The following is a 14,388-nucleotide window of genomic DNA, read 5'->3' as shown; positions in this document are numbered from 1 at the left end:
GTCCCATGGGCTTGTAAAGCAAGCCAGACCATTTAGCACCGACCCTATTCATTCCAGCAGCTGGCCATCACCCACTCAAGCCCTGCGAAAAATATCATCACCATTATTATTATTAGTACTACTACTACTACTACTGCCCTCCACCCATATCAGGGCGGCACACAGCCTGAAACTACGGTCCTAAGCACATTCTAAAAAATAGAACAAAGGCAAACCAAACCAGGCCAACAACCCTCCTTCTTCCTTATTTGTGAAACAAGCCTGTTAATTGCCTATCCAACAACAACCAAAAGCCACTGAAGGTTTTTGAGATCAATGCAAGCTAAAAAGCATTGCAGGGGGTTGGGCTAGATGACCCACAGGGTCCCTTCCAATTCTACATTTTTCTGAAAAACACACGCACAACCCAACTATGGTCCCTCTGAAGTCCTCGCCCCAAGCAACTGTGTGTGAGACTTGCTCCCCAGAAAGCGTGCCTTGTCTTGCTACCTGTGGTTTTTGGTCTCTCGTAAGCTCCCTCCCCCTAATTTTTCATACTCCTTTCTCTCTAATCTCCAATATTACATTTTCCCCTGGTTGAGACTTAAAACAGAAAGCCCTAATTCCCAACTGTGTTTCTTGCTGCAGTCCTACTATCTACTCAGAAGTAAGGTCCTATTAGATTCAGCAGGGCTTACTCTCAGGTAAGTGCAGTTGGGGCTGCAGCCTTTGTGACCCAAGTTTTGGGTCCTTTTTAGGTTCAGGATGTCACACCCCCACAATATTTGAAAACATCAGCTTAAACACAAATTGGCCGGGAACTTCATTGTCTGTATCTTTATTAATTTATTTAAAGAACAACAAAATGGTGATTGCTTTAACTTTTTGATATGCGGTGATTTGAATCATGAGGGTGAATTAGAAGAACTGTTGAGTCTTGACTGAGTCTTGCTTTGGGATTGAGGACTTCATTAGATTTTCTTCTGCCTTTTCATTTTATTTTGTTCTAAGGGCTTGTTGGAGATAATGTGTAAGTGTGGTGTCAGTTCTCAAAAAAAGGTCGAGAACTCTGGGGAACAGGGGCAGTGCCGGAAGGGAGGAGAGGGAGAGAACTTGTGCTGATGAAACATTTGCCATGTTTAATGAAACATTTAATAAAATGTTGAATAAAATTAATAAAAATGTTCAGAAATTAAATAAATAAATATTTTCTCTTTGAAATTTGCTTGTAGGCGGTGGGTTATTGCTTTGTTTTTTTATTATGTGTTTTGTGTTTTTGTACTTTTATGTTGTGAACCACCCCGTGATATTCGGATGAAGGGTGGTAAATAATAATAATAATAATACCGGTAATAATAATAATAATGGTGTTGAATACAACAACCCTCTATTGGTAAATTAGCTACAATTAAGACTTAAACCAGATTCAGTCATAAGTTGACCAAGTTTTCCAACAAATTTCAATTTCTGGTTTCAAATCTGGATTAAGGGGGCAGCCTGTTCCAAGGTTAACTGTGGTTAAGAAGGAACTGAGCAAGAAGAAATTTACACATGAGAGGAGAGGGAGGGAAGTACAATCCTTGTTTGGAGCAGGAGATGACTCCTGGTATTTTAACCTCCGTCAAGATATCCAGTGCTGTTATATCTGCAGAAACCCTTAGAGTAGTGCCTAGTGCAGGCATAGGAAAAGTCGGCCCTCCAGATGTTTTGGGCTACAACTCCCATCATCCCTAGCTAAAAGGACCAGTGGTCAGGGATGATGGGAGTTGTAGTCCCAAAACATTTGGACGGCCGAGTTTGCCTATGCATGGCCTACTGTGCCTTTGGTCCATTTGAGAGGCATAGATCTGGCTTCAAGTTCTTCTTCTGCAATGGACTGCATGTGTGGGAAAGCCATTCTTTTCTACCCTTAAAAATTCAAATAGTTGAATTTTCTCACTACATGGGATAATTGTGAAGGGCAACACAGATAAGAGTGTGAAGCATGTAGTGACCTGGTGTACATGTAACATTCTCAAACTAATAACAGTTTTATTAAACTTAAAGTTCTGTGCCCACGTACTCCATCTTTTTCCTTTCATCCTTTCTTCTCTCATTCACCATAATGCAAAATGTCTGGTACTGGCTAAACCACAATTTCCAGTACATCTGACCTGGGAAATTGGGGTTTAATCTCAGGAGGAGGGAGTACACAAGCACAATCCTTGTTCTTAGTCTAACAAACCATGGTTTATTAGATGGAGCTGATTATGTATTAACAGACAGAGACACAGTGAGTAAGTGGTTCCCAGGCCCCAGAATTGTACTAGACAGGGTTGCACTCCCTCTGAAAGAAGAGGTATGCAGTACAGTGGTACCTCGGGTTAAGTACTTAATTCATTCCGGAGGTCCGTTCTTAACCTGAAACTGTTCTTAACCTGAGGTACCACTTTAGCTAATGGGGCCTCTCGCTGCGGCCACGCCGCCGGAGCACAATTTCTGTTCTCATCCTGAAGCAAAGTTCTTAACCCGAGGTACTATTTCTGGGTTAGCGGAGTCTGTAACCTGAAGCGTCTGTAACCTGAAGCGTCTGTAACCTGAGGTGCCACTGTATAAGGGTACAGTGGTGCCTCGCAAGACGAAATTAATCCGTTCCGCGAGTTTTTTCGTCTTGCGGTTTTTTTCGTCTTGCGAAGTACGGTGTCGGAAAAGTTTTGGAAAAGCTTCAAAAATCACCAAAGTCTTCAAAAACCTCAAAAAAGGCTACCACACCGCGTGCTATGAGTTGCTCCTCGAAGTCAAGACGCAACTGTATTAACGGTTTTAAGAAAAAGGAAACAAACTTGCAAGACGTTTCCGTCTTGCGAAGCAAGCCTATAGGGAAAATCGTCTTGCGAAGCAACTCAAAAAACCAAAAACCCTTTCGTTTTGCGAGTTTTCCGTCTTGCGAGGCATTCGTCTTGCGAGGTACCATTGTACTGTCTTTGTCCATGAAGACCCAGGTAGCCTAGTCGGCTCCGAACTTTCTGGGACAGGGTTAGCTTGGCCACTGTGCCATATGTGTGAGGGGCTTCTCTCGCTTCTCTATTCTCTGGTGCAGAATACTGGACTTGGTGGTGATGAATATTTCTCTTAATCTGGCACATATCGCATCAGTGCTGAGGGATCTGCACTGGCAGCCTCTTGGCCAACAAGCCAGTTTTAAAGTTCTGCTACTTACATAAAGGTAAAGGGTAAAGGGACCCTTGACCATTAGGTCTAGTCGTGACCAACTTGGGGGTTGCAGCTCTCATCTCACTTTATTGGCCGAGGGAACCAGCATACAGCTTCCGGGTCATGTGGCCAGCATGACTAAGCCGCTTCTGGCAAACCAGACCAGCGCACGGTAACGCCGTTTTCCTTCCCGCCGGAGCGGTACCTATTTATCTACTTGCACTTTGACGTGCTTTCGAACTGCTAGGTGGGCAGGAGCAGGGACAGAGCAACGGGAGCTCACCCCGTCGTGGGGATTTGAACCACTGACCTTCTGATTGGCAAGCCCTAGGCTCTGTGGTTTAACCCACAGCGCCACCCACGTCCCGCTACTTACATACAAAGCCCTAAATAACCCTGGATCAGGTTACCTGAAATACCTCCTCCTTCACTTGTCCAGGAAGGGGACTATGATCATCTAATCAGTTTCAGCATGGCCTGATGAGCATTGGCTTGTGATAACACGGAAGCAGCTTTCCCCACTGTTAGGGTCAGAGCTGGTGAAATATGAGAGGCTGTTGGCATTCTGCTAGCTCCTGAAGGCACACCTGTTTAGGCAAGCCCTCCCCTGAACTGAACTTCTGATTTTATTATTTTAACTTTAAGAAAAAAACTGTTTTAATTGCCATGTCTTTAATTGTTTATTTAATTGTATGTGTCAATTACGGATGTTTTGATGCTGTGATGTGTTTTCATTATGAATTGATGTTATTGATTTTATAGCTGTAAACTTCCTTCGAAGCCATTTTGGCATAAAAGTGGTATGTAATGTAATAAATAATAAAATGGGGCCAGCGAATTGAAGGAACCGCACTAGTAGCCTCTGAACAGCAGCACATTTCTGAATGAATTCGTGATTTCTGGATTTTAAATAAATGGTGACTATATGGCTTCTTCGCCTTTGCATGAAACCTTATCTGGAATTGAGAGCTGATTAAAATATTAAGGGAAATTATATGGTCTCTCTCTCCCCCCACCCCCGTGAACATGCTTCAGAATGAATGTGGTGATAAAACGTTAAGACTGCAGGTAAAAGGCTAGAGCATCAGGCCTCATACTACACCTCTTGTGTTTTGCAACATATTTTGTTTTTACACAGGGAAGCATTTGAAAATATAACCTCCCACTTAATGCTAAAATATCAGTACCTTGTGCTGTTTTTTTTAATGTTTCAATTTGTTCACGGTTCCAAATAAATCAATACTACCGCCAGGTAAATGTGTTTAGGCTCAGAGTGCCACACTCTGCAGATTCTGCTATTCAGTGAGTGCATGTTTAACTGATTTGGGGGCAATGGAGGTGGGGGTGCAGCTTCAATACCTTGGCAACGAGGTTTTGTTACCTAAAGGACATATGTTGCCATTGTAGTTAGCATTACATTTGTTTAAAATATTGGTTGACTCAGCACACAGCTGTTAATTTTCTTTTAAAGCCATTTTCTTTATCCCACTTGACCTTGTCCTGTCAAGGAAGAGGAAGATGTCATATAAATAGGATAGATCAGTGGCAGACTTATGGGTGGCAGTTTTCTTCTCAGCTTGAACATAGCTCTGACAGCCGCCTTACACCTGCCACGCTTGCAGGTCTTTAGAGTTGGCAGTGTAATAGTATCCTAAGCCAACAATAAAAGAAAAACATGCAGTTGTTTTCCTGTCCTGGCATTACAGTTACGGAAATAAATCACACACACACACCCCTGCCATTTTATTTGGTCAAATAACTGTTTCTAGACAGACCTAGAAACCCTGCATGGTCCTTGGAGGAAGAGAAAGTTTTAAACAAATAATAGAAAATACTGTAATAAATTCATTGGGAAGCAGTTTGTGCATGAGTTTAATAGTACAAACACGAGAACAAAGTTTCTGTGGTATAGTATTGTAGTCTGAAATGTGTTCCAATGAGCTGGTTCAGGCACCATGATAGGCATGAACTGCAGTATGCCTCAGGGTCTCCTTCAATGCCATGCTGGAGGTGGAGCGTACAGTGGCTCTCTGCAGCTTATTCCGGTCGTGATAAACCATGGTTTACTGTGCTGCCAAAACTGGTCTAATGTAAAATCATATTCTAAAAGGGATAGGGGGCAGCCATTATCATCAAAAGCTCTACCTTCCAGCCCTGAAGCTGTAGGTTAAATTCAAATTCGAGGGAGTTCTCAATCAGACCGTGACCTGCCAAACTTTCCTTAGGGTGCAAGCTGGGTTTATTCGTATCTACTTATATTAAGTGTGTGGTGGTGTATCCAGTGGGGATTTTTGTTTCATCGGTTAAACATGACCCTTTGGTGGCTAGCAATATTTTGTTTAAAATCCTATCCTTCTAATAATTTTTAACCAAATTATTGCTTTACGACGTTGGGCTACTCACAAATCTGCTTTGGCAGTAGTTAATTTTATTGTTCTTATTTTTTAAAGCATTTCAAGAAGCAGAAGAGACTGATTCCTGAAAGGACAGTTTGGAAGTACTTTGTTCAGCTATGCAGTGCCTTGGAGCACATGCATTCACGACGCGTCATGCATCGAGGTAACTTAATTGCATTTAATCAAGCTAATGTCATTCCAGTGTAGAGGTTGAAAGAAAAATATATTTCCAGTGTATGTGATTTTGTGTGAGTGTGCATATTACTGCAATGGCTTTTTACAAATTGCTTTTCCTCTTCGGGATAGGTAACTTGATAAATATTGCTCAGTGCAGAGAGTAATAATCTTGGGTCCCTCCTTTAGCGAGAACACATTAAAACATATTTGTGCTGGTACACTGGAGTGATGACTATATTATGGGTTAAAATGAACAACTTACAATTCATATGCATGCTATGTATATGCTGCAGATTCTTAAAAATCATTTATTTTTGAAGACTTACTCTGCATCTTTGGATTATGCGCCTCTCAAAATAATTCAGGTAATAATAATAAAAACCAAACACATACACACACACTAGCGGCCCTTATCCCTCTGGCTGATGGATAGGGTCAGTGTGCGCTTCCCTTTGGCTCTGCGCTTGGAGGGTAATTGGCAGTAGGGAGCAGAATGTTTTCCTGGCAGGGAAGGGGTAGTATGCTCTCTGCATCTGCTTCCTTGTCTGGCTGATGGATGGGAGCAGACTGCCACAGACTGGGAGGCAGGAAGTGCAACTGGTCAGGGCTACTTAGTGCCCTGGGAGGTGGCAAAAACAGAGTGTGCTTTTCTTCTCTCTGGTTCTCTGGTTCCAGGACAACAGTCTCTAAGTTTGTCAAACTTCTTAGATACACAGGACGATGTCCATAACTAGTTATATCAGGAGTATACACAACTGAAATCAGTAAATGTAGCTCCTGTTGATTTCAGTGGTTCTACTCTGAGTATGAATAACATGGCCTAGCACCCATATACTTTTAATAAGACGTGCTTAAAAGATGTTGTTAACCTGGGGGAGCTAAAAACACACACACAACTTCCCTTTAAGTATAGGAGACTGGCCTACCACAAAACTCCAAGGGGGAGGTATGACTATTTCCTTGCCAAAAAACAACTGGGAAACTACTTTTCTCCTTATCTGTATCAACCTTCAGAGACATGGGAGAGCATTTGAGAGACTGACTTATAGCACTATGATCATTAGTGCTCATTGAAATCTCATTGCATTCAAGGAAATCAGAGGATCATGGTTAGTTGTGGGAAATTGTTTCCTGTACAATTTGACACCTCTTAAGATAATGTAACCAAATTTTGCATGACAGTTCCTGAGTCCTAAGAGCAGGTTTTTCTATGTTACTTCCTCTTGAAATCAGTGAGGCTTAAATTTAAAGCTCCTGTTTAAAACTTAGCTTTAAAACATTTACATTTTGATCTCAAGTATGTTGAGGTTGATGCTGCTCATTTAAATGGATGATTAAACCATCTATGGCTTTTAAACTGTGGAGGTGGGGTAACGTTAGGCTGGCCTCAACTAGAGCCAGGGCTTTTTCGGCTGTGGCTCCGATCTGGTGGAACACTCTGTCACAAGAGACCAGGGCCCTGCGGGACTTGACATCTTTCCGCAGGGCCTGCAAGACAGAGCTGTTCCACCAGGCCTTTGGCCAGGGCACAGCCTGACTCCCTCCCTCGGCAATCTTCGCGGAGCTCTGGCCCAATAGTTGCCAGTGGCTTGAATTAATTAATTTTATAACGAATGATTTTAGACTGTTGTTTATGCTGTACTTTTGTACTGTTTTATTGTTGTTAGCCGCCCTGAGCCCGGCTTCGGCTGGGGAGGGCGGGATATAAATAAAAATTTATTATTATTATTATTATTATTATGTATTTTTTGTGTTTTTATGTTGTAAGCTGCCTGTGAGCTTTGGATAAATGATGGTATAGAAATTTAATAAATTATAATGAAATAATAAAAATAGCTAATAATAAAAAAATAAATTTAGCCTATGGGGGTTGAGTATGCATAATTGGTATTTTTAAATATTTTAAAGCAATACATATATGTTTAACCTTAAGCAAAATTAGATGAGCACTCACACGCAAGTCATGGATATTCTACTGTTACCTGTTGAAATATTTTTCTTTCTACAGATATCAAGCCAGCAAATGTATTCATTACAGCTACAGGAGTAGTAAAACTTGGTGATCTTGGATTGGGAAGGTTTTTCAGCTCTAAAACCACGGCTGCTCATTCTTTAGGTCAGAGAGATTTCCTTGATTGTAAAATGATGTATGTTCACCCCAGTAAATGGCCCTCCCTGCCCCACATGAATTACTGGAAAGGTCAGCAAGAGGAAGTGGCCCTGCAGAGGATGACACTCATTTCAGGGACTGAAATCCTGGACCTTGTCAGTCAAGTGAGGCATTCCCATGGAATCATAGTAGTTGATGATGATGTGGTGGTTTTTGAGGTTTCTTGCAGCCACTGTGTAAACAGTTCCCATATGGAAGAGGTGGCTCATAACAATCCCGGGCCACAGCACCCTACAACTTTTGCATTGAGGACTCGGGTGGGCCCCAAGAGGGACTCTCCTATTTTATTTTAGATTGCATAGTAGCAATCTTTCGTTTTGTACAGTGTTCCCTCTTTTGCTTCCCTTTAGAGTGGTGGACTTCTCGGGGTGACAGACCTGCGGTGGATTCCTCTTGATCATAGAGCAGAGAGTTTATGTCGGATGCATTTTACAATTTACCTCTAATTGGCATTGGCACATTGCAAAAGTCCAGCAGAAAAAGATAATAAGAACGGGCATTCAGAGCTATGTTCAAGATCCGACTAGTACAACAAATGCTCTTGAAAAAGCTCACAGGCAGGGCTAGATAGTGAAAACTCTCCCCACTACTTAATTGCCCATACCTGGTAATCAGAAGCATATTCTCCTCCAGATGCAAATATTTCATTTCTAGTTAACAACTATTGATAGACCTTTCCCCATTGGATGTTTTGAAGAGCCTTTTAAAGGGAGTTTATGCTAGTAGCCTTCACAAGATCCATTCTTGTGGCAATGAACTCCATGGTTAATTATGCAGTGGATGGAGAAAGGTTTGCTTTTACTTTTACCATGGCATCACCCGGGTTTGGTATATGGCCTTCCCACACCCTCTGGTATTCAAAGAAGAGTGACAGAAAGCACATTTGAAAAAACCTAAGTTGTCTTTTTTGTTAAACTTGCCTCAGTAGGACGTATCAGCTCTTCCCCGCTCCCACCCCATTTATTGTGTGAAGTCAGAAGGTTCTTATTTAAATGCTTCAGTTTGTATTATAGTTAAAGTGTTAGAATAGGCTAAACTCTGCAGAATTCAAGCATTTGTTCTTCTTTCCCCCTGTCATCAATCTTTCACACTCATCTCAACCCCCTAATGTAACAGCAGGTTTCTGAGAACTACTGGTTAAAGGAACTTTTGCTTTTGGTAAACTACAAACCTCCAAGCCTTAGTGCTTGCAGCTGCCCCCTGTAGAGTCTGCAAATTCTTTCTCCACCAATTCCTCACCCTGTAAGCAGCAGATATGTAGCCTGTTACAAGCCAGATCTGCTATTAGTATTGTTATTGTGAAGCAAATCGTGTCATTGGAGGTTGTACCATAAACACAGCAACAACTGTGACTTTATCAGCAGATCAGTGTTGGGTAGTCTTTTCCAGCTCAAATCACTATCAAGAAAGTTAATTTTAAGAATGCTGCAGTTTTATCATGCTAAATTGCAGTGTCATTTAAATTTCTCAGTTTCTTTTTGACACAGCATCAGAACCTCCTGGAATATGAAAGCCCATAAAATGGCCCAGGGGCCTGTCTACACATTACAGTCTTTTTACACTGCTGCGCGTGGCAGCTCTTGCCACTTTGTGAAGTGTTTGGATCAGCAAACAGATAAAGCTGGTTTTTTTTTCATCACACCAGATCATCCTGCTAAATTCTTTTAGCGTTTTGGGACAAGCAGCCCTGGAACACAAGTGAGCGGCTTTCCGTATATGAGCGGCTTGCCATGTGGAAATGCAGGGTGGCTTAAAAGGAGATCTACACCCATGCCCTGAAATGTAAACTAGCCCTACGTGCCAATATTGTTTTAGGATACAGTCCTATATATGCTTACTGGGGAGTAAACCCCATTGAACTTAATGCGACTTACTTTTGAGAGGGCATGCATAGAATGGTACTGTTCATACATTTTTAGGAAATATGTAAACAAACTTTTAAGGGGCCAAGAACCATGACTTCATTAGTTAGTTATTCTTGGCGTTTTAGAACATTTATCCATAACCTATGAAACCTTTGACTTTCTAATCCACTTTTGAGCTGTGCTGTTCTACTCTTGTCTTAAGGCTCATCCACACTTCTGCTTGTCCCATGCCTAGAAAGTGGTTTTCTGACTGTCCCGTTCTTTCTAGGCACATGTCCTGCCACTTTCCCTTGGAAAATCCAGTTGTCACTCCTTTCCCTTACCATTCCTGTCAATACTTCAGATACTCTTATAGTGCAATCCTATGTGTGTCTACTCAGAAGTAGGATCCACTGTGTTCAATGGGGCATACTCCCTTGTAAATGTGTTTGATTGCAGCCCCTATTATTATTATTATTATTGAAATGCCCCATACTTGAATGATAGAAAGCAGAGGAATTGAAAAATACTTCTGTTGTTCCAGCAGGGATAGGATACTGAAAAACAGCTTTTTAAAACAGCTTATCATAGAAGTCGACTCTATAAAATAGGGCTAAGGTTGCCTGAAATGAGATTAAATTCATTTACAATATCCCTCTGTATTGTCTCTTTGTATATTTGTTAATAATTGTGCAATTATATTTTTTTTCAACCAAAATATTGGAATGTATATTGCTTGAAAGCATTGTGATGAAGTTTTAAGTGTTCATTTTTTAAAAATATATTTCCATATTGGTTGCAGTGGGAACACCTTATTACATGTCTCCAGAGAGAATCCATGAAAATGGGTACAACTTCAAATCGGACATTTGGTCTCTAGGATGTCTCTTGTATGAGGTAATACTTTTTTAACTTGTACACCTTACTTATTGGTGAGTGATGTTTTCAAAAGTCTTTCTGTATCTGTCTTAAGATCCCGCTATTCATTTTTACGTCTATTAACCACTTGGCAATAAAGTAGTATTAAGCAAAAGTGTAGAAGCTTAACCTTTTACTGCTGAGCATGATAAAATTTACATACATTCCTCAATCCTGAATGAATCTGTTGCAGAATTTTGCCATAAATTTCAGCTCAGAATGGTTCACCTCCTGAATTAGAAATGATCTATTCTTGGCACTGCATCCTTAGACTTGCACACATTCCATAGCATAGCTAGCTGTGAACAGAAACCTGCCCACCATATCCACACTAAGGTTGTAGTAGAACTGACACTGATTATACCAGCCTACCTTTTTAAATCAGTGTAAAAAAATTCTGCTAAAAACTGAACCTTTAAAATATTGCATTCTCAAAAGTTGCTGATCATTTCTGGTTAAGATTGGTGGGTGCAATGGGTAACAGGGGTTCCTGTACCTTTTAAGAGTTGCATAAGGAGCTGTCAAAATGTTTGCAGTTATTAAAGCCACAAAATTACTGTCAGATTAATTGATATATCTGGTAAGCATACCTCCTAAAAGATAAGCAGGAAAATAACACTATGAGCAGGTATTCATTCAATCATTCACTCATGCACATGATAATTACGGTGCCAACCTGTCCTGTGGCTTAATACTAATTATACAGGAATCAACAAGATAACCAAGTTGAACCAAATCCTTCAGGACATGCACAGCTGCTCCTAAGGTTCTCCCACTGTGCTTTACAACTTCTACCCAAATGCTCTCCAGAGAGGCCCTCCCAGCTCAAAAGCATCCAGGTGAAGTAACAAACCACCTGCCTCCATGATTCAGCAGAACTCACTAAAGCTATCCATCAGGAGAAACACCTGCTAATGCAGAATTGGGATTTTGTGAATTGTCTCTTTATATCCATGGCAAACATTATTGTTTTCTTTGTAACCAACTCAGTGCCCCTTCTAACCATATAAACAATGGCTACCTCAAGTACCTTTTGAGATTTGAATTTTTCATCCTGGGGCTTGGGTGTTTTCACATTAAAAAACAAACAGTATTAGGCCCCTGCTCTTCATGGGGAACCACTTAATACTGATTCAGCAGCACCCATAGAGAACCTAGTGGATGCTCAAAGAAATGGCATCCTCTGTGCAACTTACTGGCAGCTTACTCTGGTGTGATTCTTTTAGTAGAAAAAATGTTAAGAAAACATATTGTGCACTCACATATTTTTGATTTTAATTTCTGATCCAGAATGTGCCTCAATTTTTGAAATGGAAAGCTGTATGATTTGGTTTGGAATTCAAAAGTCTTTTTTGGCTGTGTAGAATGGAATTTAATGTAGATTTTAAAATATTTATCAAAATAATGTATTCTAATCAAATAAAAGCCTCATGGAAGAATTCCTTTAGACATTTATGTGGATCAGGATAGGGATTTTGTGAACCCCTGTTTTCTCTTATGCTTCCTGTTATAAAATTGTGACCTTTAATGAAATTAACAGCTGCATTTTGTATTGACAGTACTTTCATTGCTTTTTTCATTTATCATTGCAGTGTGTTGATTGTTTTGTTTTGTATTGCTGCAGATAGTTAGGATATAATTAGTGAGGTCATGTTATGAAGGATGGCAATAGGTTGATAATAAGCTTCAGGTTTTAGTGAAATCACTCCTCAGATTTACTGATTTAGCAAGAGGATCCTTGCTACGTAGGAGAGTAAATACAAATGTTGTGCTGGTATACAAACAGGTGCAAATGTTAAGATCCATGATTATAGGATCTGTTCCTTCTTCTCTTAAAAATTAATCCACAGTCCAATTTTATTTGGCTATCAACAGATTTTACTCACTTGAAATTCATTCAGCTGTTGATCTCGTTGAATGGAATCATCCAGTGCTTCCAATTATTTGTAATAAGGATCCTATTTGTAATAATTATTTGTAATAAGAATGGCTAACCCACAAAACAGTTAATCGAGAGCAGTTTAATTTTAGACCGTTTACGTCTATTGCCATCAATGGGACTGATAAAGTATGAGTATTTCAGTTCAATAATTCTCTGAAATTGATTGTTTTTTTACCTGTCTAACATAAAATGCCCTTTAAAATGTTTTAATTACTTCCATGTTTGGTGCATTTGTTCATGTTTATCTTCAGATTAAAGATAGGGAAACTGTTCATGAAATCTCCATAAAGGTCCAAGTGACTATGTTTCACTAGTTAATTTGTGGCAGTTGATTGGATTTTCAGCTAAACCTAATGTTTGGTTTATTTTCTGTTTCTGGCTGCTGTATGGCGGATCACTTACAGTTTAATAACAATTACTGACTTTCCTTATTATGAAGATTTTTTTCTTCCAAGGTTCATTTTACAACAGGAAAATTATACTTTCAAATATGCCTGAGATATCAAAAAAAATAATAATTAAATAACCACCCCAAAACACACTCTAATCACTGCGGTTTTAATTGATATGCAACAAAGTAGACTTTACTAATTAAAATCAAGATGCCATGCTTTTGCTACATGGACCTTTACATGGAAAAGTAGGTTTTACACATTTCCTTTATTGTTCAGTGCAGCAATTGCATTCTTACAGGGTCGTAGGTTGGTGGCTTACAGCTCCCCCCCAAAAAAAGAGTGGGAGAGAGAGAGAGAGCTCACGTTGCCACCAGCCCTGAAGACAGACAGTGGGCTTTCGTCCCTCAGACACCCCCAGAATACTAATCAGGAAAGTCAGACCCTGGAGGTCAGGGAGCAAGTCAATCATTCTAGCGATCGTCTCAGTGTGGAGGATCAAATTAGCCTGAAAAATTCAGCTGCTGGGAGGAGAGGGCGAGCAGCTGTCAGGGGCAGCAGCGAGATGCACTAATGAACCAGATGAATAGTGCAAAAGCTTGAAAATAAAAACAGGACAGTTGACATTTTTCATCTGTCAAAGCAGGAGATGCATGAAAATATAGTATTCCTGTTTTAACTCCTTAGGGGACATTCAGCTTTTCTTTCTTTCTTTCCCCCCCTTTTTTAACACTCTGCAGCATTCAAACAAGAGTACTTTTTAATGAACACCTAGCGTACCAACACACAGGATCTCTGCATTTATTTTGAATTTCCTGCATTTCGTGCAGGTTCTGCTGTTGGAATTCCTGGCTTTGTTTTTTTTTGTCGCGCATAAAGGGGGCAAAAAACGCTGCATGAATTACCTTGTTTCAAGATTTAATATTATGGGGCCGGTACAGTTTGCAAACCGCTTTTCTTGAGAGCCTTAATCCCTTTGCTCTTAGGGGTTTTAAAAAGAGAATGCAATATTTATGGTATCCAATTAGTGCACGCACAGCTGTAATGGATTTTGAGATCCTTGCTGTAAAATCCTTGCCTTCATGTCCATTTTGGAAGATTCCTTCCCAAAGTCTCCTTTATCAATAATGCCGCGGCTAATATTTTGCAGCTTTCTTTTGGTTGCGAAGGAGTTAAATGTTCTATCTGGAAGACCACAAGACAGATGAGAGCCATTTTCAGCTTGTCCTGTCCCTGCTGAAGCTCACTGAGTAGCACAGCATGGACTAGCGTGTTTCACACACACTCTGCCTGTCTGGGGAATGTACACATTGTCCTTCCAAAATCAAACTTATTAGCACATGTAGAAAAGGGTGACTGACTTTGGGGCAGCATCGCA

At 40.4% G+C, this 14,388-nt stretch overlaps 1 protein-coding gene across 5 annotated transcripts in view; it reads left to right on the top strand.

The window, feature by feature from the left end:
• The window catches only part of NEK7 (NIMA related kinase 7), an 86,242-nt gene that overhangs the window by 54,085 nt on the left and 17,769 nt on the right, over positions 1-14,388 (top strand). For all 5 annotated transcript variants that reach the window (XM_081010800.1, XM_081010798.1, XM_081010797.1 and 2 more), the window contains 3 exons: positions 5,622-5,730; positions 7,753-7,860; positions 10,561-10,655. In XM_081010800.1, coding sequence (XP_080866926.1) covers positions 5,622-5,730; positions 7,753-7,860; positions 10,561-10,655 — 312 coding nt within the window. The remainder of the gene's footprint in view (positions 1-5,621; positions 5,731-7,752; positions 7,861-10,560; positions 10,656-14,388) is intronic.

The sequence above is a fragment of the Podarcis pityusensis genome, assembly GCF_964106645.2.
Source record: "Podarcis pityusensis genome assembly, chromosome: 6".
Classification (NCBI taxonomy): domain Eukaryota; kingdom Metazoa; phylum Chordata; class Lepidosauria; order Squamata; family Lacertidae; genus Podarcis; species Podarcis pityusensis.
The sequence above is the reverse complement of the archived record's forward strand: the minus strand, read 5'-3'. Positions and strand labels throughout refer to the sequence as shown.